At 39.6% G+C, this 25,435-nt stretch overlaps 1 protein-coding gene across 1 annotated transcript; it reads left to right on the forward strand.

The window, feature by feature from the left end:
- The first annotated feature begins 13,561 nt into the window (after positions 1 to 13,561).
- Positions 13,562 to 19,466, forward strand: gata6 (GATA binding protein 6). Its single transcript, XM_010767636.1, has 7 exons — positions 13,562 to 13,614; positions 14,195 to 15,085; positions 15,534 to 15,700; positions 16,476 to 16,601; positions 16,716 to 16,803; positions 16,917 to 17,014; positions 17,568 to 19,466. The coding sequence occupies exons 2-7, from the start codon at positions 14,254 to 14,256 to the stop codon at positions 17,727 to 17,729; spliced, it is 1,473 nt and encodes a 490-aa protein (XP_010765938.1). The 5' UTR covers positions 13,562 to 13,614; positions 14,195 to 14,253; the 3' UTR covers positions 17,730 to 19,466.
- The last annotated feature ends 5,969 nt before the right edge of the window (positions 19,467 to 25,435 follow it).

Consider the following 25,435-nt stretch of genomic DNA (forward strand, 5'->3'; position numbering starts at 1 on the left):
TAAATATTGCTTTAGCTGTCTCAAACAAGATTCTCTTGAAGTTTAATTGGTATATTATATACATGGTGACGTGGAAGAGACAATAGAACAAACATGTTTCAGATTATTTTCAAACCTAAAGGCAACATTAATTAATTAAATTCTCTGGATGGGGTGAAGGGTTAACCTTGTAATGGCTGTTAAATGCATTTAGCTTAGACCTTACTAATTACCAGGCCGAACCCCAGGACAGTTGTGCCCTCGTGCCCCGTCTCAGGCAGCTCGTGCCTTTTTGATTTTTTCGACCCTGCTCCTCAGACAACTTGAGTCAAATAAAATTGTCCATGTTTCAGTAGCTTCTGATATTTTTACACATTTAAGCCGTACATCAAAAAATTGGTCACAAATATATAAGATAATAAAAAAAAAGGCAACACATTTTCTATCATGGATAGGCACTGCCGTTTTCAGCAAATGTTTCTCAAACATGAGTAACTACTTCATGTATTATGGATTATTAGCTACTGGAGATATATGCACACACAGCAGCAGGACAGTGCATGTGGAATTGACTCCAAATACTCTACAGTGCACACATTTAAAGTAACAAAGCATCATATAATTGTGTTTTTCTACAATGAAGGGCCAAAGGAGCACACTTTGTGAGCTTTGGCTACTGTGTGCAACAATGGGGTTCAATGTGTCTAATTGTGGGAGGAAGATGAAAACAATAATAAAATAAAGTGTTCTTCCAGAAATACTTGAACAAGAGATTGATAAAGGTCCTATTCAAAACCATGATCTGTAGTTATTTTAGTATTTACAATGAACTGTAATGTTTGCATTTCTGTTTAAACTAAGTCTTCATTAATCACTTATGTTGTTGTTATGGCATTCTAGAAAAGGAATTTTATGAGATATGTTACATACACCATCTTCTGTGTCGGTAGATATCATACATGCATTTTCAATTGACATCTAAAAATAGGTCACCATCTCAGCCCTGCCTCAGGAATTTATTACAAATGCAACATTTTTCAACTTTGTTTAACTTTTTGGCTTTGTGTGCTGTAACAGAGATTTACTATCAGTATGCAACTGACAGAGGCTATCAGTATTGCTTTAATATGTCAACAAATCCAAAGTAATCCTGAATGACTAGCGATAGTCATTTGTTTAATGTAAAGATGTTATCAATATTTTACAAGCCGAAAGTGTTGGCTAACTTCTCCCCTGTTCTTTAATCAGAGTAGGTCTTCCCCTTCAGTCCCAGCTCAGCAGAGGGTATTCCCTGGATGGCAGCTACTACCCATGACTCCTATTAGATTACAGAGGATATTTATCGAAAGGGCTTCCGGTTCTCAGATAGGATAGTGAGAACACTTATCTCGAGATATTCTCTTATCAAAAAACAATTTAGTGGGAGAAACTGACATTAGCCCAGATTTTTTCTAACCTGAGTGCTCTAGTTTAGCTTCCTCGGTACAAGGGTCTGTGTGCACTGTGCACACACACCTCCATCTGCCCGCACAGAGAAGCATTAACATTGCCTTAGTGCTCTCTTGATGTCACTGCCATTACGTTCGCATCAAGCTCTTGGACTTTGAGACTTGATCATTTCTGCTCGGAAGTGGAATACAGAAAAGAGGTATCGCAAAGCAAACGTAAAACAAAGAGAGGAGATGTCGAAGCTTGAAGTATATGGAAGTAATGGTGTGAATGTACATTTATGCACACGTGTTGGGTGTCAGTGGTTCACATGGCAGCGGGAAAGAGCCCAATAGGCCACACTCCGCAGCTGTTGAGAGGTCACTATACGAGATGGAGCTGGTGGGTCACTATGAGGTTATCCTGACCTGAGCTTCATTTTATGCTGACTCTATTTATCAAGAACCAAGGGGTGGGTGGGTGTGGGTGTGTGTGTGTGGCCTAGCATTACTATACTTGTGGGGACCTAAATCTGTTTACACAGTCACGTGTGGGGACCCGCCTCCCTTATGGGGACAAAATGGAGGTCCCCATGAGGGGAATCATTAATTTTAGGGTGAAGACTTGGTTAGGTTTAGGATTAGGGTTAGGGTTAGGCATGTGTTGGTTATGGTTAAGGATAGGATAAATCTCTGGAAATGCATGTAAGTCAATGTAATGTCCCCTGAAGTGGTGTGTGTGTGTGTGTGTGTGTGTGTGTGTGTGTGTGTGTGTGTGTGTGTGTGTGTGTGTGTGTGTGTGTGTGTGTGTGTGTGTGTGTGTGTGTGTGTGTGTGTGTGTTTCTACGGATGTGTGCCTGCCAATGCCTGCTTCTGTGTAGAGAGAGCGAGAAACGATGGAAAGCAAGGGCTAATTTTGAAGCAACTCCTACTATTTTAACAAAGGTGTTTGTCAAATATTCATTTGTGTGTGTGAAGCCAGAAGGCCATGTGGAGGAGTCGACTCAAACAGATAACACTCACTCCTGCTACTTTGACCCTGGAAGGATAGTGGTTGGGGAGAGAAGAAAAGAGGAGAGTAGGAAAATAAAAACTGCAATTAAGCTGTACAGAGCCTGCTGATGCTTTATGGAGCTAATAACAAAGTGTGACCTCCAATAATTAACCCTGCATCTGCAAATCAAACCTGTTTCGGGAGTGTTTCAAACCAAACACCTGTTGGCATGTCAGAGGAGATGGTTCATGTAAAGCCAATGTGCCCAACAAGCATTCAGACTATTTGTTCTTTCCATGGATGATGCCTGTAAAAAGGGGCTGCAGGTGCTTGGGCCAGGGGCACAGTCTGTAGGGGCCATGTTAACTATTAACAAAGCCATATAACACTGTTACTGATTACCGCCTCCCGCTCTTGAGACTCCCACTGACCTAAGTCACAGGTAGGAATCCCTCCAGGTGTGTGTTTGCATGTGCGCACGCTCTTGCGGTGTGGCTCTTACACACCGGCCTTCACCGTGCTTGGTGTTGGAAAGCGGCCTCCCTTAAGGTCATTATTCTTTCTTCCTCTCCCTCCCTCTGTTTCACCCCTCTTTGCTTCCTTCTCTCCCACGCAGACGTGTTCACGCAGTTCAGTCCTCTCCCTCGCTGGATCTTCTCAACTTCCTTAATGACGACCTTTATCCTCGCTGCCATAAAACGCGAGACGTAAAGATGTCTTGTACAAAGTTAAGATGTTTGACATGTATTGCCTCAGGTACTTTAGTGTGGGGCAAAAGTCTAAGGTGTAGAGGACACGGAGGAATGACGCACAGCACATGTACAGAACGGCATGTTGCCGAGAGATGAGGAAATGACACTGTGATAAGAGCTAATGCTACAATGCTGAGTTATACTGTATTGCCAATATAATGCAGCAAGATAAAGACGCATTAGCCAGTTTGAAATGATTCTAAGTCACTTAGGACATCATAGCCTAGGTCTGTTTTGAGATGTGGTTTGAAAAGTGATTGGTTTACTATATTGTTTTAGCAACTGTCAGTAGCCATTAGCTTCGAGATGATAAAGATAAAGAACATTCGTATCTTTAAAGAAATAGCTCAACATTTTGAGTAAAACGACAATTTACTTTCTTTTCTTGACCCTGTGTGTTTAAGTTTAGAGCTAGACTCAGGAAGCAACTAGCCTAGCTTAGCATACAAAATGGGAATCAATGGCAGACAGCTAGCCTTACTTCAGCCTAACAAACACCTCGGGCCTCGGCTCACTTACCTATTACCTTGTGTTATCTTGTTTCTTTTGACAAGCTTCCTGCATTCAACTCCCCAAAGTGTTTTAATTCAAAAAAAAAATTCAAAAAAAGTAATCGTATTAAACTTTGCTGAAAGAGATGGTTCTGCACTGTTTTCCAGATCATGAATAATGTTTAAATACATAGGTTTGGATAGTAGCTTGGAAATGATATTACCTAACTGACTAACTTAGATCACTGGGGGCACTAATTCTGGAAAGAGATGTCGTTGTCCAACTTTTTTCTTTAATTAAGATGTTAATAGTGTGACAACTACAAAGGAAATCCCATTTACCTCCAATGTATTGGAGAGATGGTATAAATCTAAGAAACGGGGGGTCAAAGCCTAGACGGCAGGTCTTTCATGTTGCTGCTCTCAAATGAAGCACTACAGTATAAACAAAAAGCTGGATATCATGCTGTTGTCATATTTACTGCTGCACCACAGATGTCGTTTCTCCAATAAGCATTGTTTCATGAAGTCATACTAAAGATACCGGCTGTGACAAACCTCTCCATCCTCGCCTTGATTCAGCCGCATTATCATGTTATGTTAATCGTGTTTCATGGATAATATCAGCTGGTCCAGACCTCAGCAACGTCTGTCTGGATGCAGCATAGAAGGCTGCGTTCTAGCAGAGCTGTAAACACTGGACTTAGTGGAGCCTAAGCACCTAAGCTGCTAAACGCAGTCTACTAAAACAAACTACACAGACTGGGCAGGGTTTTCTTTGTGTCAAAGGGCTGAGGTCAAAAAGGACTTCTCCTTTTGAAGTTCAAAATGGCATTTTTATTTATTTTTGTATGCTCATATATATCTACTAACAATTTTCCAACTACATGTTATGTTTTACATGTTATGGTAAAGAACTTAAGTCAGGATAACAGCATTCTTGTGAAATAACTAACTGGCAATGTGGACGTGACTTTGACAGTGAACGGAAGTGAGGCCATTTGAGATTTGAGCCAATGGTAAGAAATGTCTTTCTTGGCCTCTTTTGTTGAGGCGTACAGTGCAAGTCACAATGAGGGATTTAACTGTACGTGCTGCAGATCACCCTGATATGGCGTTTTTTTTGTTTTTGCACCCAGCAGTTGCGGTCGAAGCAGAAACTCTATGTTTGTTAGCTACGGGAAAATGTCCACACTGCTGCTGTTGAAAATTGCGGAAATATTCACACAAGGAAGTTCTGCATTCGAAACCAATCTGTTCCTGTGAAGTAGAGGGTTTGTGACACATTGTTTTTTGACTACGTGTTTTCCGCCAATGGGGACTCAAACCCGTCTGAGATATTATACTCCCACCATAGGCAAACACGCAAACACAGCGAGCCACTGCACCGCTTGGTACAGTACACACCGTAAGAGAGGGCACAATGAAGGCGCATGATTGGTCTGTTTGACAGCGATCTGATAAAACCATAATTGGAGCATGTAGAATGCATATGTTTTTTAGTCAAACAAAAGCCTCAGTCACGCCATAGAAACTGCCACTCAATGTTTTCATTGTCTGGCAACTGAATAAAGTGAAGGACAGGGCGACAGAAACCTCTATGTGAGTCTGAGTGTGTTTAATGTGTGCGGAAAGGGAGCTGTGTGAGTGTGTGTTTTAGTCTGCATTTGTGTTAAGTGTGGGAGGTGAGGTTGTACGGTCATAGAAGGACAACCGCAATGCAAAGTCGGCCAATGGTGGAGCTCCAGACCTCTTTGAGTGAAGCTCAAATCTTATCAGATCTCAGTAGTCGTATTTGTTCTTCTGACTGAAAAAGCTATAGACACATTTGAACACATTTTCACCTGGAAGAAAGTTTATTTACAGAAAGGTCAAGGCCGAACTGTAACACTTCCTGCTTCGAGAGCCATTTTCCTGGAAACATTGTTTCGAATCTTACTGCTGTTCCTGCATGCATTTAGAAGGTTGGTTAACCCAAATTACCCTCAATGTTTCGTTTTATACCTCTAGTGATATCTAGCAGTCGATACATATGCCAATAGTTGCTGTAATCGTGGAAGTAGGTGAAACAAATCCATACACCCTAATCGTGTTGAGGTTAATGCGGCTATCTTAGAAACTGTTATACCTCAACCTGATGAGACAAGACCGAAGGATAGTGAAAATGTGTTTTTGTCATTATGTTTTGTAATGACATTTTAAAATGACAGAAATGTTACCCTCTCAATAAGAACATGGTCAGGAAACTTAACTGCAAATTAGGTCTGGCTTTGAACAAATGCATTTTTTCACAGCAGAAAGGTTTAGTGTCTCAATTTGGATTATTTCCTTATATAAGTACTCTACCATGCATGAACACTTGCACAGTGTGTAAATGTTGACTTGGTAGCGTTCAAACGGCACACGAATTTGGTCCCAATAAACAACAATAGTCTGACAGTGAGACAACATGTACAATACCAGGACCCTGTATTATGATAACATGCTCTTTGCTTGATCAACATCCAAAATGGGCACCTATATTACTGCATCAGTCCAGTGATTTAGATTCTGACAATTGGTGATTGTTTTAGTTGCACCCCCCACTCCTCTCATATCTTCCTAACAAGCAGCTGAGCCTCCTAAGACCTTGAAAACAGGAGTAAGCCTGCAAGGTCTGCCAGCTGCTCTGTACATATCCACTACAGTACCAGGCCCAAGTACCCAACCCTTTGTACCCCCATCCCCACCCCCACTGCCAACCCCTCGACTCCAAGTTGTCTGTGTTTTGCTATCAGTGACGTCACCTCTACTCAAGGCTGTTTTCTCTTGAGCTGAGGCTCCAAACAGCTGATTCAGAGAAAGTCACAAAGTGTACTGGAGAGTTGACCTTCTCTCATGAGACAAAACACATAGAGAGGGCCTGGCTCCACAGGATGGAGACGTTAGCGTGGAAACAATAACACGGCCTCTGAATCTACACATGACATGAGGCTCTGTTTTCCAGAGACAGAAAGACGGGCAGCCGGGCGTCTTTGAGGTGATTAAACTCTGCGTCAACACCCGACCCCTCTTTCATCTCAAATCATTTATTGTGAAGTGGTTTCAAAACTTTCCTTTTCTAATCAAAAACTAAATTTTCCTTTTTTACAATGTTTTTCCAAATATTTCCTATCAGTCTGATATATGGCTGAAAATGTTTATCCCAGCTGAAATGATTTGGTGTTTGAGATTCAGTGTATTTTATTCTGGTCCCAGTTGTCCCAAACCTTGATAAATATGATGGGTCATGAGAAGTTTTAAAGAAATAGTTTGACATTTTGGAAAGCACAGTTATGCAACTGACTGTAAGATGATCAAACACAGTTTAACACATAATATAGCTCCAATGTGGTGATCACATTGTAAATTCAATTAGTGGCTAAGCGTGTTGAATTGTACACCTCTACCCTTATCTTCTTTTAATGGCTTTTTAAACACTTACGTTTTATAGGTGATGGACGGGGGGGGGGGCTTATCTGACTACTGGCTCTTTCCAGGCAAGGATCCTTTTGACATCGAACTGAAAGTGGCAGAAATGATCCCAGCTCCCTGAAGTCCCAGAAACACTGAGATTACAGTTGACGCCTTGTTAAACTAAATTATAAAAATAATTAAGATAAGAGTTAAGGGTGGAACTGTCTTCTCTTGAACCTCAAGATACTTTCATTCAGAAATACAGCAAACTCTTTTTCCCATCAGAATGTACTTTTCTATTGCCAGAAATAAAGCATTAGTGGAACTCTCTGTTATCCATCCAGATTATAGAAAATCTAAAAATAGTATATGGACTCTGTCTTTTGCCAGAAACCTGCTGCTGATAGTAGAATCCACATCTAAAATATAGCACAGCTTTAAAAAGTGTTCACATTTATTTTATAATCCTTTGTGGCAGGAGCTTAATCCCACATCCAATATGACTAAGCACAACCTGAAGAGTGTGCAAATTAATATTATAATTACCAGCAGCAAGATTTTGCTCTACTAATCCACTTAATCCCTAATATTACAGCAAACTGTGCTTAGCCTCTGTTTGTCCTATCAAAGCTTTGTTTGAATTTAACTCAAGGGAATAACAGAAAACAGTAAGCCCTATATTTTATATCAAATCTTTGACTGATTTAGTTGTGCTTACAACCACAGTTTTTTTTTTAATCTGGAGTATTAGCACTGATATCCATGGTCCTTGAGGCAGGAGCAGAACAAATGATAGAAAAAGTTCATAAAACAATAACAAAATGTGCTATAGCCGACGCATGAATAGAGCCTTAAAGTTAAGAGAATAGGTCAGATGAACCCTGAAGTCTGATGTGACATCATGACACTGAAGTGATAAACTGGAGCTGCTGGAGACACGAATGATAACCCAGAACAACAGATAGACATGCCTCCATCTCTCTCAACACAGACATGCTTACATCTGTTCCCCAGGAGTGTTTACCATCATATGGGGGACGTCATGTTTTCATTTGTTACACTTAAACCCCAAAGACAGAATCAGAATCAGAATACCTTTGTTTGTCCCACAGAGGGGACATTTACATTGTTACAGCAGAAAAGAGCCAAAGACAGCATAACGTTACCTAAGCATGCATAACAAAAAGAACTAAAGGCAAAAAAAGAAATTATAATAAAAAAGTTACACATTTTACAAACATACACACCCTGTAACAGTTCGGAGGATTTAGCAACCGGGCATATATTGCACAGTTTATATATATATATACAGTATATATATTGCACAGTTGGTATTTAACAACAAGAGGTGTTATAGTCTGTGTTGTTGTGTGTGTGGGGGTCTATAGGGGCCGTGCTAAGCATACACTAAAAATGATCAGCAATATATTTGTTATTCATTATATGACACTGCCTAGTAGAGGATTGTTAGCAGCCCACCAGAAAACACAGATCCAACACTGACTGCACTCAAACACAATTACATTCATTCATACACACACAAACAAACACACAATCACACATACACAGGCAGGTGAGCAGGGCGTTCCGTTGTGGGCGAGCCGAGGAAGCAAGGACGGTACATGTCCGAAATGACAAAGGTTGCTTTTACACCTGTCATGGCCCGTTTAATCATCTACCTCTTCAAACAGGGGAGTCTGACGCTCGCGGCCTCCCAGCAGCCTTTGCTCCAGCAGATCTTGACAGGCTGCCATTCAGTAGAAGGCCAGAGAGAAACAGACCTGTACAGGTATAAAACTTAACTGTGTCTTCAATAAAATAAGAGCAAATAGGTCAATGATTAAAGGCTTCAGCAGCTTGACATGGGGGTAATACATACAGGCAATTGCTTTCATATTCACTTTTGCTCATCTAAGAACTGAAGAAATTCAGAGATTTCCTTCATGAAGTGATTGAATTGGACTAAGGCATCCAGCATTAGACACAGAGTTCAATGTTTGAAAAATAATAAGATTACCATTTTTACAACCCAATCCATTTGTAAATGTATTCTCCCCCAACATTAGCTATCTATTTTATTGTATATATATTTTTAAATAAAGATCTCCTTAAAACTCACTCAAATTGAATCAGCATGCATTAAGAACATGTCAAATCCAAAAGTTAAAATGATGTTTTGAATAATAAATACAAATATTTTGGTGTTATCAAACATCACCAGGACCCTCAGAATAACAGCAACAAACACCTAATCAAAAAGAATACAAGCAGTGTGCGTTTTAAAGTACAACCTGTACAACCAAATATTTAAATAACATTTAAATAATTCTTTTTTAAATTACAGATTGTGTTTTATCAGCAGATAAATAAAACTAAACTATCATTAATAATCTGTAAATTATCTGGGAAAACAGAATCTTTTTATTTTGATGGTAACAAAAACACCATTTTATTATACAAACGTCTCTAATCTAAAATTAAAATGAACCTGGATTTTTAATTAAGAGCGTATTACACCGAGTATGATTCCAAATTCTACCACTCATTGTCTAAAAGAAATCAGCTGAGTGGTGATTAAAATGATGAAGTGAGTCTCTTTCCTGCATGTTTTACATGTGGCTATAGTCGCTTCTCATTAATCACAATCGAGACATCAGAGACCTCCGTGTGTTTAGGGCGTGTTAAATGTCCACAAAGCCTTATTACACTACAAGCGAAGGAAAATCAGAACGGTGTTTTTGCTGAGTCACAAATAAATTAGCAAGCAATCAGACCAGATTTAAAATAAAAACGAGAAATCACTACTTCACAATCGTTAATTATTCATACTGGGCGATAAACTGATATGTATCCTCGTTTTAGCGCGTGAAGCCTAATCTCAGCGTCCCCCCTGCTCCTTGTTATCTCCATAACATCATGCATATAGCAGCAGAATTGGCTAATCAGGAGCAGGTTATTACAAGAGCTGGAGTGTTGGAGATAATCATTATCAAGTCGGTACATAAGGCACTGACACCTGAAGAGGGTCGGCCATCAGACTGCAGCCCTCCTGAAAGAAACAAACATCATTCAGATAAAACTGTGGCCATGGTTTTCTGTGTAAAAAAAGTTAAATCAATAAAAAAAGTTAAATCATTATTGGAAACAAAGGTTTTAAATATACGTTTCTTACCATTTTTAATTATTATTATTATCATTATTATTAATTATTATTGTTGTTATTATTATTATGTTCGATTGTTGTTTCTTTATTTTTTTGTTCTAACGAAACTAATACTGTCCGGGTTGAAAATTATATATTCCTCGGAATGGGACCAGCAGTATAATTATTATTAATCGAATTAAAATCCAATATGTAAATATAATTGAATCTAACAACTAGACTGCTTTATTATAATAATAATAATAATAATAATAATAATAATAATTTATATAATTTTTGGGCAGCAGTAACGTGAGTTCTTTGAGCCTAGAATTACACACATAGCTACATTTGGGTTTCCGAGTTAATTTATGGTAAAATAATTAGATTACAGGCCTGCGTCTCTTTACGGTGGCTGACAGTGGAGCAGGCCCGCAATGTTTGACCGTCTGCGGATAAATGTGGAGACAGGGCGGCGTCCTGCCACTTCTCCCCACAGGCTCCGTGTGTCAGAGCAGCACACTTGACATCACTGCGAAAACACCTCATTTATCAACTCGAGGCTCCGCAGCCATGAGCAAGAACTGAGAGGAGTCTAGGGGGGGAGAAAAGAGAAGTAAAAACAACAGGATTTTGTATTCTCGCACCTCCCTGACAACTCACTGAGACGATGGGATGGGAGACAGTAGCGCATGGTTTGGTTACTCCCTCTGATAAAACCGCATCTCCAGAATCTCTCTGGCTGTCAGGAATTTGATCCTAAAACTAGGAGCAGGCCGAGGCCATTAGACCTGCAGAGGAGTGTGGCTGCATGCGTAAATATAATATCTAGCCAAAACGAGCATTATTAAAGTAATAAAGGAACTTGGAAATGCATCCCAAAATCAGATGCAGGGATTTCTACTTATTTACATACATAAACACACATCTCAGACCATTGTTGTATCTAAATTTAGAAATCCAGAGCAGCAGACATATTGTAGTCCCAGTAGCAGAGACAACAGATCCAGCCATGTCTCAGTGGACTTAACTGCAGCACTGCATGTATCAGCAGCTGCCGTACACAATGTGCTTCCTCCACAAAGACCCCTCAGTCATTTATATGGACCACACAAATACAAATATAGTAAGTTTAATGCATGCATCAGCAGCCAGGACAAGATATAATAGCAACAATATGACATGTAATGCAATTGTGGAAGTAGTTCATTGTATTTGTGGCAATAAAGGAAGACATTATAATAATCAGTGGTATAGTATAACCATTTAAAAATCAAAAGGCTAATCACAATAACAGTATGACTAAAAGTAAAGTAGTAGAATTTTAAGCTGGTGGTAGATTAAGTAAGCCATAATCACAAAACATTTAATATAAGCATGTTGTAGTGGTAATAAATAATAAAGTAAAAATAATTTGAGTTTCGTCAAGAATATCTTTTTAATTTTGCAACATGATAAAAATAAAAAGACAATAAGAAACACTGTAGCCTACTAACAACATAATACATACTTATTGTTAAATGTTGAGTGCAGTTCTTCAGCTTCCATTAGAGACTTAGAAAAAAAAGAAGGCCTATTTCCCCATGCAGTGTGCATTGTAATCGTATAATGCAGGGGTGGCAACATAGTATAGTAACTTCGAAATATAGTGAAATAGCGATTAATCGATGTGTTCAGCATTCTCTGTTTCCAGGGTCAGACTCGGTTAAAGTGGCTATCATTCAATATTATTTACAGGAGCCATGAATCTCCCTCGCAGACTGCCCCCATTGGCTTAGTATGACAGATAAATAGTAAATGGTGGAGTACTCAGTAGTTGTTGTATTAGTAATATGAATTAAATGCTGTGTTCCTCAGATCTCTCTGCTGCTCAGCTATCTCCCATCCAGACAATTATGTAAACACACACATACCTGCTGAATGGTCGTGAGTGTGATAAACTATTTGTTAACCTCTGTGAACACGCACGAGGTAGCCCTGTAAATGAGTGAATGATTCAATTGACACCTCGCGCTACTTTTGATCACTTCACTCAGCACTATGTATATTCTGGCTGAACGAATCACCGCGGTTCAAAGCGAGCTGGAGAGTGTGTGTTCCTACACAGCTCAAGCCATCTGAATGAAAGCGTCTGACTTAAATAAACTAATTAGCCAGGGGATTTATTGATCGGTGTGGTGAACATATGAGAATAAACATTGAGGGAGACATTCGCTGGAATCAAGACATTTACTTTAGGAAATTAGAAATAGGCTACACATAAATGAGGCTTAATTTCACAAGACAATTATTCCTAAACATCTCTACACAAAAATTAATACCCATTTATAATTGTAAATTAAGCCAGCAGTTATCAATTCAAGTCATCTAAAATGGCAATGTGTATCGTGCCCAATATAGTTGTAATTGTCAGCTCGTGGTGGAAGAAGTAGCCATATACTCATACCGAAGTGAAAGTAGAAAAAGAAGAGTGTAACAATACTCCATTAAAATCCTGTCAAAATCTGCTTTATGTAAAATTATAGAGGTATTGATAGAACAATGTTTTATGCAGACGAACCCCAATTGCTATATTTTCAATATAGTATATGTTGTTGTTGAATCATATTTTTAGTTTTATTGATGTAGTTGGTCCAGCTTGGGGGAATTCTAACTGCATTTTATACTGTAATAATGTATTCTGTTGAAATAACTGGCCATATATAATTATAATTGGGAAAGTGAAACATAAATATGGTGCAGTAAATTGTACAAATCAGGCGAAGTAAAACTATTATAAAATAAAATTGAAGTACCTAAGTTAAGTAAGAGTACAATACAATTGTATATTACTAAACGAGAGTAATTTAGTACATTCATTTGGTTACATTTCACTTTTTAAATCAGCAGAATGTTTTAGGGAAATGGCAGTAACTTATTCAACTAAAATTGTAGAGAAAAACAAAAGCCTACAATACAGAAAGATGAAATACAAATATAGCTTAAGACTGGCGACCGATAGCCCTTTAGTTATTTTGTATAAACACATTTGATTAAATAAAAGCAAGACAAAAAATGAGGGGGTGGAGCTTCATCTGTCCAAAACACAACTGTCGAAAACTCTCTTAAACCTGATTACATTTGCAAATTATTATAGCTTTCAGACATGATCAAGTCTCTTTTCTTTCCTCTGTGTTCCTCGGAGTGATTGATTGGAGGAGTTCTAGGCTGGCACCCCCATCGTGTTTTCAGCCTCTCTCTCCTCTTGATTGGTCCTCCTCGTGCAGCCGTAGCCACGGAAGCGCCTCCTCTCATAAACCTCGTCAGACCGCACTAACGTTTCCCATTACTTCCAGGAGAAGCAGCAGCTCACTATTAGGAACTTTGAGTGCGACCTATGGCACACAAATAACAGGTATGTGGTGGAAAGCAACTTATGTCTCTTCTTTTTCCTTCTGACTGTCTTTTCTCCGATATGCCACAGAGCTGCTTTACACTTTTTACGCACAGGACCTATCATCATTTCGGGGTATTGTTTTATCGCTCCAGCCTACCTCTCGGCCCTTATCTGTTTTGGGTCTTATCAAACAGTTATCTCTTTTGCTGTGAAGACATATTGCGTTTTGTTTCCTATCTGTTATGTGTGTGCGTAGTTGTGTGCGTGTGTGGGAGGACAGAGATTTGACGGATCCAGTGCCTCTTAAAGCGCTTGATGGGAGTATGGCAGCCACTGCGTGTTTTATTGGAGATGATACGGAGCTAGTGAATGTACGGTCAAGTCTGTAGTCAGATAGTATTTTTTATGTTTAACTGTGGAAATGTAAGCTGGACTTTAAAAGATGAAAACAAGCTGTGCATCAGAGGTATAGATCTTGACGAGTTTATATCCAGATGTTTATAACTTTAAATCCAGTTGTCAATAACTTTGCAACACATGAGTTTACTTTCTTCTAATTTCCTACAATCCTAACGGTTCCAACTTGTTTCTGTTACAGGGTAGACTACTCCCTTACGATTTTTATTAACCCTTACGGTGTATGGAAAGTGCTCCTGGATGGACCTGGGCGAACACAGCTGGTCCATGGTCAAGCGAGAAGTATCCAGCAGCCCAGGGTCGCCGGCTGAGCAGACCTACCTGCCCGGGGACAGCAGGAGGGACGAGCTGAGGACACCTCCGATCGACCTTGACGCACTGGGGCACCGCCGCCCCGACGGCAGATCACTACACTCCTACGTTCATTTCGGACACCATAACAACACCCTGACCACTGTCGAGGACATCCCGCTGTTTACGGATTTAGACCAGGGCAGCAAACTCGTCCTCTCCAGCGGAGCGCACAAGGCGAGCTTGCTGGTGGACCCGAGCGACATGTACCAAACACTGGCCATCGCCGCGGCGCAGAGCCAGACTGGATATGATTCCTCCTCTGGTTATATGCACTCCAACCCCAACTCCCCGGTGTATGTGCCCAGCTCCCGGGTGGGCTCCATGATACCCAGCCTCTCTTACCTGCAGGCCAGCGGCTCTGCGCAGCCCAGCCATGCCGTCTCCAGCCACTCGGTCTGGTCGCAGTCCGCCCCGGAGAGCCCTTCATACAGCACCGGGAGCCCGCACGCCTCCAGTCGGTTCCACTACCCTCCAAGCCCGCCCATGAATAACGGGAACCTCAGGGACACCGGCTACGGTAACACGCTGAATGTGAGCAGCAGGGATCAGTACGGCCTCTCTCGGCCCCTCAGTGGGACCTACGCGAGTCCATACTCTCCTTATGTTGCACCGCAGCTGACCCAGCTGCCCTCGCCCTGGACCGGGGGACCTTTTGATAACACCATGCTGCACACCCTGCAGAGCAGAGGCGCGCCCCTGATCCGAGGACCCAATGGAGGTAAGAATAGAGGAGGACATATTTGATGGAGTAATGCTGTCAGAGATAATGATTTCATTTCAGACATGCTCATGTTTTTATGAAAATAACTGAAACTCCAGTGCACACACAACCAGATCTCATAGAGGCAAGAGGTCCAAAAGGGCATGTGCATGAGAATGCGCTAGTGAAAAACAGCCATGTTGTTGTGCGTATAGGCCCACAACTGACATTATGTGTAACCAAATAATTAAACTAAATTAAACTAAATATTTAAAAAATCGAAATTCCCAAAAACATAAATGTAAGCTGCCAGGAGAATATATTTATGACATGACATCCATGGATCTGATTTAATTTGTTTAAATGTGCTCATGAATGTCAGTCACACAGTCCCTTGGGAAGACACTCAGTGGGTAATTTTCATGTTAAAACGTTTTTCTGATGTAAGCCTTCTTTTAAATTACAGATATTCTGGACGACATGGGGGAGAGCAGAGAATGCGTAAACTGCGGCTCCATCTCCACGCCGCTGTGGAGGCGCGACGGCACGGGCCACTTTCTCTGCAACGCCTGCGGCCTTTACAGCAAAATGAATGGGCTGAGCCGGCCATTAATTAAACCACAGAAACGGACGGTAAGCACTTAACCGCTCAATTTCCTGCCTAATCGTTCAAACAATGGCCGGAGGTTATCTCCATTGTGTCTGATCCAGAGCAGACATGTATGTAATATATATATAGCTTTAGATCAGATAGATTTTTCTTTTAAATGTGGTCATTATATTTGTGACAGGTAGAATCAGGAGAAATCTAAAAATAATTAAGGACTTCACACCACATACGTTTGAAATGTTAGTTTTTGCTTACACAATTGTACCCACAAATATACATTTTTTTCAGCCAACAGTCAAACATTAATTGATTAGAATATTTGCCAAGGAAAATGTCTACAAGTAAATTCTCCATAATTTATTTTAAATCAATTGAAGGTGGTTTCAATACAAATTGAACTATAGCCTGCATGGAGATATTTGTCAACCACTCAGTCTGTCACATTGCTTCTGCTAGGTAAATTAATCTGAATGGGTGTGAAAAGGGCTAATCGTTTCCTGGTGCCATTACGTGCATTACGCACAGTTTTACTAGGAAATCTGATGTCTCATTAAGACTCCTTGAAAACACACATCCTGTAAAAAGCCGTGCGTAAATGGAATTTAAATGGAGGGCCTGTATTATTTTTAGGAAATAGGGTGCAAATTGTCAAATTATTGTTAAAATAGTGGAGTGTGGCTTTCATTTTAAACTTTTACTGCAGGTGACATACTCCCAGTCTTCACAGGTCTATTAATATCATGTTTATCTCTGAAATTGGTTATAATAATTAATTGAATATTACGATTTTATCATCAGTCAACTTCCAGAAGAATCGGCCTGTCCTGCGCTAACTGTCAAACCAGCACGACCACTTTGTGGCGCAGGAACGCGGAGGGAGAGCCGGTGTGTAACGCGTGTGGGCTCTACACAAAATTACACGGGGTGAGTCCAGATTTACTTTCACATTTATTTAAAACGTATTCTAACGTACTTTCATCAATCAAAGCATCCAGAATCAAAATATTAATTTGTCTCAAAATATGATCAAATCTGCAGGTACCTCGGCCTCTCGCCATGAAGAAAGAGGGGATCCAAACGAGAAAAAGAAAACCGAAGACCTTGAATAAATCCAAGGGATCCTCTGGTAAGTCTAATATAATGATTGCTCATAAATATGTTTCATGGATAATTATAATCAACATATTGCTTTTTAAAACAATTTGTTCTTAACAATATATTTTATATTTATTATTTTAGGAAATAACAACTCTGTCTCTATGACTCCCACATCCACATCTTCCTCTAATTCCGAAGATTGCTCGAAAACCAGCTCTCCCCCCGGACAGGTGTCAGGGGTAAGACTTGATTTTATTCTCTTTATTTTTATACAATTTAATAAAATATGTCATGCTCCATTTCAATTTAAAGAATCACATATTTGTATTGTATATGTGTGATGTGGAATGATATTGTATTTTTAAATAACTCAATTCAAATATTCCACAATTATAATATGCTAAACTACACTATATTATATAACGCTATAATACTCTACTCAACTATTCTATACTACAATTCACTTAAAAAGTAATTGTTGTCCTTGATGCATCCTCTGGGTTAAATATTTTGAAATTAATCATATCTAGAGCATTAGCCACTGCAGGTGTTTTGTTAAAAAGATCACATGCAGATAGACTGATGCTTTGTGAAGCTGACTGCTGCTTCTTTATGTGTCACCATGATATTACAGTGGGATGAGCTTCACATTGCTCAGAATCTGGTGCTTTTTGGGGAATCTCAGTCCAAAATGTAAACATGAGTCATATACCAAATGTTGCCTTTTCTTTGTAACATATGTCTGCTTTGAAAATACAATGAGGCTAACGATGCATATTTGCTTTGCTGCAGGTCAGTTCGTCTGTGCTGTCCAGCTCAGGGGAGGGACCCGGCTCCGGCTCAGCGGTGAAGTACCCGGGACAGGACAGCCTGTACACCAGCGTGGGGCTGTCCCAGTCCTCAGACGTAGCTTCAGTGAGGGGGGAACCCTGGTGCCCCATGGCCTTAGCTTGAACATTTAAATCTTTGGGAGGACAGCAATCCCCGGCCCCCTCTGTCTGGATGCTATGTAGTGTGGAAGTATTCGGGGGGCAATGTTTGTTTCCTGGCTGATGCAAGGAGTCCGACAGAAGGGAAAAGAATGGAGAAGCGACCTTCAGTCACACTGCAAGCTTGAACCGAGCGTGGAATAGCTGGGATTGTTTTCCAGGTTGGTGTGGGGGATCGTGTTGCCTTATGAAAACAAAGGGAATCACCAGGCCAGATGATCAATCAGGTGGCCTGCTTCGGAGGGTCTCTGGACCTGCCATGCACTCGTATCTCTCCAACCACCATGGCACAGAGCCAGCTCTCGTTTCTTAAAATAAAGCCATCATGTACATACTGGATTTCCTCTCTGAAGAAAAAAGCTGTTGATTGGATACCACTGCTTCGTAAAGCGCTATATTCTTTAAGGACTTTTAGATTTTTTGTTTTTGTTTTCTTTCCGAAACTGGAATCATGCCACAAGTGCCAAGACAACTTTTATGAATCAAAAGAAAAAAATATTTATAAATCTTCCATTGTTGAAAACATGGCTATGATTGTTAATAAAGATATCAATATAGAGTAGAAGTTAAACCATTCTGATGTCTTTTTTCTAATTTTATTTTCTTCATAAGTGGTTGTTTGTAGTACAGTAGTGTTGCACATGTTTTCCACTGAAAGCTCTTACTGTATTTGACTGAAACTAGTTTGGTTTAAACAGGGTATAAATGACTATGTTGTCAAGTGGTTTTGTTTGATCATTTACTGAAAAAAATGCAAATAATCAACTCTTTCAGACTAATTTCTGATACTGAAATGTTGTCAGCTGTTGGGTAGCATTAAGGTACTATTCTGAAAACAAAGCTACACAAATGATTTTACATGTAAAGCAGTCAAATGGCTTGTTTGAACAAAGCACACCCAGAATAGCTGTGGGCCTACTGACCTTTATGTTACAAGACATAAACTGCAGATGAAGACTGTTGGCTGCACTACCTGACTCACTGTGCACCTTTCACAATGCAAGCATGTGCAATTGCATCATTTTATACCAAAATTAGAGCAAAGCGGAGCATGAGGTCACTTCTGAACAAATTCATGTTACTCTGAAGACTTTGAATAATGGAAATAATGGAGTGCAATGACACAGGAGGATATCATATTGAGGTGTTAAAGTGGACCGTTTAAAGTACGAGAAGCTAGTGAGTTATATTACAATGCAATATTTTCATCAGAATACAAGCTCATTTTGACCACAGAGGCATGGGTCACATGCAAAATGGAAATTCAAGAGGTTATTTTTAATTTTCCACATTGTTTTTCTCCAGCCGTGTTGTGTTGGTGGAGTAAAAAAAAGCAATTTTAGCCCACAACACAATCATGGGTCTTTAAACCTAAAGGCAATCTGATGTGAAACTTGGCGTAAAGAGGTTTATTCCTTATCTTTTCTTTTTTTTCTAGCAAAACTTGCTTCATCCAAAAAGGGCATGTCATTCATTTAATTCTTCTGAATTTATTTTTTTGAAATATCATGTTTATTTTAGCATCATGTTTTGCTGTTGTTTTTATTTTTTATAACAAATTATTCTATTTAAATTTCAGTCCAATAAATTGTTCTCGTGATGCAAATGATTTACTGTGTTTTAAAGTAAATAATCGAAGCTGTGGAAGAAACCTTGTTCTTGCATAATATTAATATTACTCAGGCATACTTTTGTGAGGCAATCAGAGACATGCTTTAACTCCCTTTTTCTCCCTGGTGGAAAAAAAAAAACTGGTTTTATTTTCTCAGATGTTTTCATGATCCGGAGTGAAGCACACAAAAAAAAACTAGCTAATGCAAGGTGAGGATTTCTTGGGGGGGGGGGAAGAACGTTTTAAAAGCTTCATCTCAGACCTATAAAATGATTGTTGCAGATTTTGATGTCCAGGTTTTTCTGGGTTTGCTTCCACGTTCTGCTTATGTTTCATTAAAGCAAGCCTTTATTCTTCCGGACAGCTTTTTACTTAAGATTTTTTTTTCTCTCTCTACGGGCCCCAGAAGGCTCAAAGCACAATCCACTTTCCTGTGTCCTCTTGAACCAGCAGCTCAAAGTACCTGTCACAATGTTTACTGTACTTAAGCGAATATGGCCTGTGAGTAATACCACATGAAAAGATTTTAGAGATGGTTAAGATTTATGTCTAGGCTTAGCGTTATCTGTCTGCTCTTGACATATTGATTTAGCTGACTTTATTGAGTGTAGAGGAATGTGCTACACAACACAACAGCCACATCACAGGTTTGGGATGGACATTGTAGTTTGACTACTTTTTGCAAAAGATTACACTTTTTGACATTTTATTAGAACAATACACCAAGGGCCATTTGTTTTAGCAAAAGATCATCCACCATAACGTTTTATTTTTCAGTGTTATGTTGAATTTGGCTGCATGTGGCAAATGGAAATGTTTTGCATGTGTTTATTGGCTGCTGGGTGTTATATTAAACTCAATTCACGCACCGAGACCACCAAGCATTAAGACCTTAAGCTTCTTCGGAGATAAATTACCAAACCACCTTCAGATATGTAAATGAAAACTAGTGTTGAACTCAAAACATGGGCAAATATTTATAGGTTTCTGAATTTATGAGGTGGTCCTAACTTGGCACTGTCTGACTTGTATCCATGGTGCTGCGAGGGAGGAAATATAAACACAACAGCGCAGAAATCCTCCCTGCGCTCTTATGTGGATGGATGTTCACAGAGCTGAGGGTCACATCAACCGCCACGTTCACACAGAGTGATGCAAAGGGTAAGCTCACAGTAATTATCTGTATAGTGATGGAAAGTAACTGTGAATGTTGTCACAGAGCTGGGACAATATCTATGGGAGTGGGAATAGTAAGCCATCAAAAACTGGAAAGAGGGGGAAAAGGCAGTTTGAGTTAGACATAGACAGACAACAAGGGAAAGAGCAGAGATGTAGATAGCTGCACAGGGTTGAAAGTCCTCCCAAAGTAAACAACACAAGCTAACAGCAGCAGCAGCAGCAGCAGCAGCAGCACACTACAGACCCCAGGGCTGTTGGCCATGGGGCAGCAGCACACTGAAGCCCGGTGGCTCCCTCAGGAGATGCCCGTTGATCTTTCCATGCTGCCTTTCAAAGGCTGGCCCTGCCTCCGGAAGAGATGGGATCTCTGACTCAGCCCTTTAGGGTTTCCTCGACAGACACGGGGGCACATTCTGAGAGAAACAACACTTAACAACATGATAGCTGTCCTGCTTGTGGAGTCTTTTCCAGATGTGTAGTTCCATCAAAAGATCTCTAATGCGACGTGTTTATAAATCATTTACTGGTCTTGGTTATTATTCTTTGATTAAACTGCCCTGTCAGATCCATAGAAAGCAAAAATGTGCTCTCAATAGTATGTCCATACGGCCTTCTCAGTTAGCAAACATATCCATGGCTATAGAGGAAAGAATAAAGGCACCTCCTCCACCCGGTCATAAATAATATCTTACAGTTGAATCACAGGAAGTTTGTGGCAAACACAAGCGTGAAATAATCCCCCGTCAGAGAGAAATAAAAACTAATCATGAGAAACTCACCCCTCATCCTCTCTCTAATAAAAATACAGCAGTTAAAAATGACACTGACATTTGGAGATTACATCACTATGTATAATCAGCATTACGAACAGAAACAGTGGGAGTGTGTTCAGGGAAGGTTGGGTGTTGGACCAAGTGACACTTCTGGATGAGTGAAGTGCTTTGTCAAGAATGCCAGGAAGTTGTAATAGGAATAGGGCCTAATAGGAGAGGGCTGAAAGAACATGAACATACAAAACTTAAGAGCTTAATCATTATTTAAAAAGGAAAAGTCAACAGATGAATGGGAACAAAAAGTAATGGGAACGTACATAACTGCAAAAAATGTATAATTATATTATATTATATTTTTTTTAAATGAGCAATAGTTTATTATTAAAAAGATTGGTCATTCAGAGTACTATGCTTTTCATACCTTTGTCCCAACTTTAAAAACTGTAAATCTCCCTTTCTAAAACTCACAGGACTTATTTGAATTTAAGTTAACATGAATGCAGGGATTGCTGTCGATGCTGAAAAAATACTGACTTGTGAGCCACCATGATTTAATTTTGTACCTTATAGTGTAAACTATGAAATGTAAACTGTTGTTAATGTGGATGAGTCCCAAAATGGTGCAGCAGAGATCCAGATCCTGTAGAGAAGTAACACCCATATTTCCCCCTTCAATATGTTAGCGTCTGGCGCTGCACGCACAGTAAATATAGCTCTATTCTGATGTGCAAATAAAGGGATTGAATGCCTGACATGCCAGTGAAACTGGTCACATTTTGTGTTTGTTTAATCTGTTGTTCCTCCTAAAGGTGCAGACGGCTAGGGACTTTCTGCTATGAGCAGTGTGCCAAATGGGCACTCACAAACACACAAACAGGAGGCCATTGTTATGGAGAGTTGTAGACATTCTGTTTTTGAATGACGGCAGTGTGGAACATTTCTGTTGGATCATAAATTCCTAAAAAAATCCAATTTGAGTAGAGCGTAGAATACAGAGTTGTCTAACAAAAAACAGAAGACAAAAAAGTAATAACTTACATTTGTTGGATTTGACCACAAAACTTTGAGATTTTGCCTAAAAGTATTATTCCAGAGTGATTTTAGGACTGTTTTTGGTTCAGTAATGTAAACATCCACACAGGTGTTTTGAGTTAACCCGGCTGATTAAACCTCTTTTTAGGACTTTCTGGGTGTGTAAAGACTAATTGATTGACATCTCCCTGAGTTTGTAGCACCTCTTTGGGGCAGGCCAACTCCGACCCTTATCATTCCTATTAGATGATTTGTGACCTAATACATTACCATCAAAACACCTGTTTGGGTGTTTAGAGACATTTCACAAAACCATTGCCACAATGTCTTGGATAAAATACTCTAATGGGCAAAAGGGCTGTATAATTTATGGGAGATGTTCCTGTCTGTGTAGTTGGGATTTCTGTGGGTTTTACTCTTTTCAGCTAAAGCTGCTAATGCTAACCATCCAGTTCTTATTTACAGCCATGCTAGCTGTACTCTGAATAAATTGTGCTTGCTATAGCATCACAATTACAATGCAGTATAGCAGCTAAGCAGCTTGACCATGTTCTCCTCATTAGTTTAACCTTTTAGCATGCAAACATTTGTTAACCACTGGACACAAAGTATAACTATAAAGTAAAAAAGGTATAAACACTTTCATTGTGCCTGAGGAAAGAAGTCATAGGATTGCCAAAATGATTACAAATCATCATGAGGACATGACTGTGTGCACCATAATGTTTGGCAATTCCTGAAATGGTTATTAAAAAAAAAAGAAAGTCAGGGTATCATCAATGTAAAGTAAAAATGGACCATGAATGTCTGCACAAAAATAAACTTTATGACAATCCATCCATGCATTGCTGAGATACAGCTGTGTTGTTGCTGCATTTCTGAGCTGAGGACAGGTTGTTGAAGAAACTAATTTGAAAGTAAACAATAATTTAATGTTATTAAAAAATTAACCAACAACTGACTAGATGGACTGGAACAGGATTTGTTATGAAGTTTAAAATGTAAAATTTCACCACAAAACTAGCCATGTTTCTCTTCTCTCCTTTCTCTTCAGTGAAATCCTTTTCAACAAAACATTTATTTTAATGCTGTGAGTATTCGCATGAACAAAGCTTACTATGGAATGTGTGGGACAAGCTCTGCACAATTTTACTATCAAATCTATCTCAATTTTTTGAAAATGCAATGCTATTTTTGTCATGTAAAGGCTATGCTCTCTATGGAAATGTTATTTAATTACCAAGCCCTCTGCCTATAGGGGTCTGGGCCTTGAAACTCAGCCACTAAATCATGTAACTCCTGTAGGTTTCTTTTTCTGCTGCTGCTGTGATCCAAAGAGTATGCTGAGATTGTCGGGGTTCAATGCAAGGTTACAGCTATCTCTCCTCTCCTACTAGCAGTCAGCCTTGTGTCCAAGGCGTTTTGAATTAAGTTCAGCGCTCTCGTGTATGGGAACCAGAGCTCGCCGCCAAATGCAATACTTCCCGGAGTATTTCTGTCAGAACCCCAGCCTTTGAAAACAAAACACAGTGAAATCACAGCAGGACTGTTTTAATCAATTAAACATATGTCAACAAGCAATATGCTAATCATTATGGTGACAGGGAGAGCAAATTCTCTCCTGATGATGTATGATCAGAAGTCAATCCTGATTGTGAGACAACTCGCAGACAAAAGTTCAGTTTTAAGATTGATGGGAAATATACTGTGCTGATTAAATGTTGTGAAAACTGGTGGCATAAATCTTTTCTCTCAATATTTTATTGCCATTATCTCTTTTGTTCAGGTCTAGTGGGAAAAGGAAAAAACAGTAGAAAGCATTGAGGACTGGTGATTTTTGCCTTGACTCCATGACGCTCTTGTATGTTTGTGTGTCTGTGTTTGACTTGGATAAAGAGGTAGGGGGGGGACCTTCCTGACTGATATCAGTTATTCAGCTCAAAGTCTCCAGACCTCTGGAGAATCTGCTTGTAGTCATTGTGTTAGTCATTAGGGTCAACTCAAAGTTTGGTGGGATTTTACCAGCCCCATTCTACCCAGAATGCATCTCAGCATCTCAGACGTTTGGACCTTAGAATGAGGCATGCTTGTGTAAACATCATTTGGCTCACTGAAGACTTGAAATGTAATACATTTTCATCTAGAGCTCAAGATAGCAGCACAGCCGTGCAGTGAAGACGACCAGTGAGGCTCCTCTTCTCCTGCCTGCTGATTGGGCGACTGGTCACTGAGACTTCTTACGAACACTGATAACCAAATGAGCATCTAACATAAATAACAGTCTGACACATGGCAGGCTCCCAAACAGAAGATACAGCAGCTCATTAAAATCCAACCAGCCATTGAAGTCAAATTCTTTTCAACCAACCCATTTCTTTTTATAGCTTAAAATAAAATAAAAGTACACGTTTTCTAAATAGCTTCAGCCAGCTCTGACAATGAACTTTACACACAGAAGTCATCTCACACAAGTTTCTAACATAAACGTCTAGACTTATAATTGTATTTGAGTCGTGTTACTTTAGTTCTGACTCTTGTCAAGGCACATCTTCTTTGTTTAATGATAACAACACAAAACCATCACAACTGAGTGAAGCGAATATATTGAAAGATAACAATAGTGTTTTGAAATGTGTGAATTGAAGCTGTCTAAAATGGTTAGAAGACAAGTGAAGGAAACATGAATCCTGGCAGTTTGATTTTGTTTGTGCCCCTTAACTGATTATCTTTTACAATTAAACTACAATAGCTTTTAAGGTTACTGAAACGATATGTTTGCATGTGTCATGTTCAGACTTGTGCAAACTTCGGCAATGAGGAATGATTAGCAACACTAGACATGCATTTACCAGTTTATACGTTTTACTTGAGTTGCCTGTATATATGATTTCCTGATCGCTTGTCTTTGTGACCTCTTTAGACTTACTTTAACAATGTTCATGCATTCCTAGTTGTCAGCAAACATTTTTAACTAATGGCCGGAATTACAAAAATACAACCAAGGTTAAAATAAACTGAAGTTTTCCATTTTAGAAACATCCCCAGGATCGTGGACTGTATTAGGTCGAATGTGAA

This window comes from Notothenia coriiceps, unplaced genomic scaffold (genome assembly GCF_000735185.1).
Source record: "Notothenia coriiceps isolate Sejong01 unplaced genomic scaffold, NC01 NC01_scaffold00004495, whole genome shotgun sequence".
NCBI classification, from domain to species: Eukaryota; Metazoa; Chordata; class Actinopteri; order Perciformes; family Nototheniidae; genus Notothenia; species Notothenia coriiceps.

Excerpts from the sequence above, each read along its gene's own strand:
- gata6 (XM_010767636.1), top strand. The coding sequence starts at position 14,254 with ATGGACCTGGGCGAACACAGCTGGTCCATGGTCAAGCGAGAAGTATCC. Across the intron at positions 15,086-15,533 it reads GATCCGAGGACCCAATGGAG|ATATTCTGGACGACATGGGG; the intron begins GTAAGAATAGAG and ends TTTAAATTACAG. Across the intron at positions 17,015-17,567 it reads CCCCCGGACAGGTGTCAGGG|GTCAGTTCGTCTGTGCTGTC; the intron begins GTAAGACTTGAT and ends GCTTTGCTGCAG.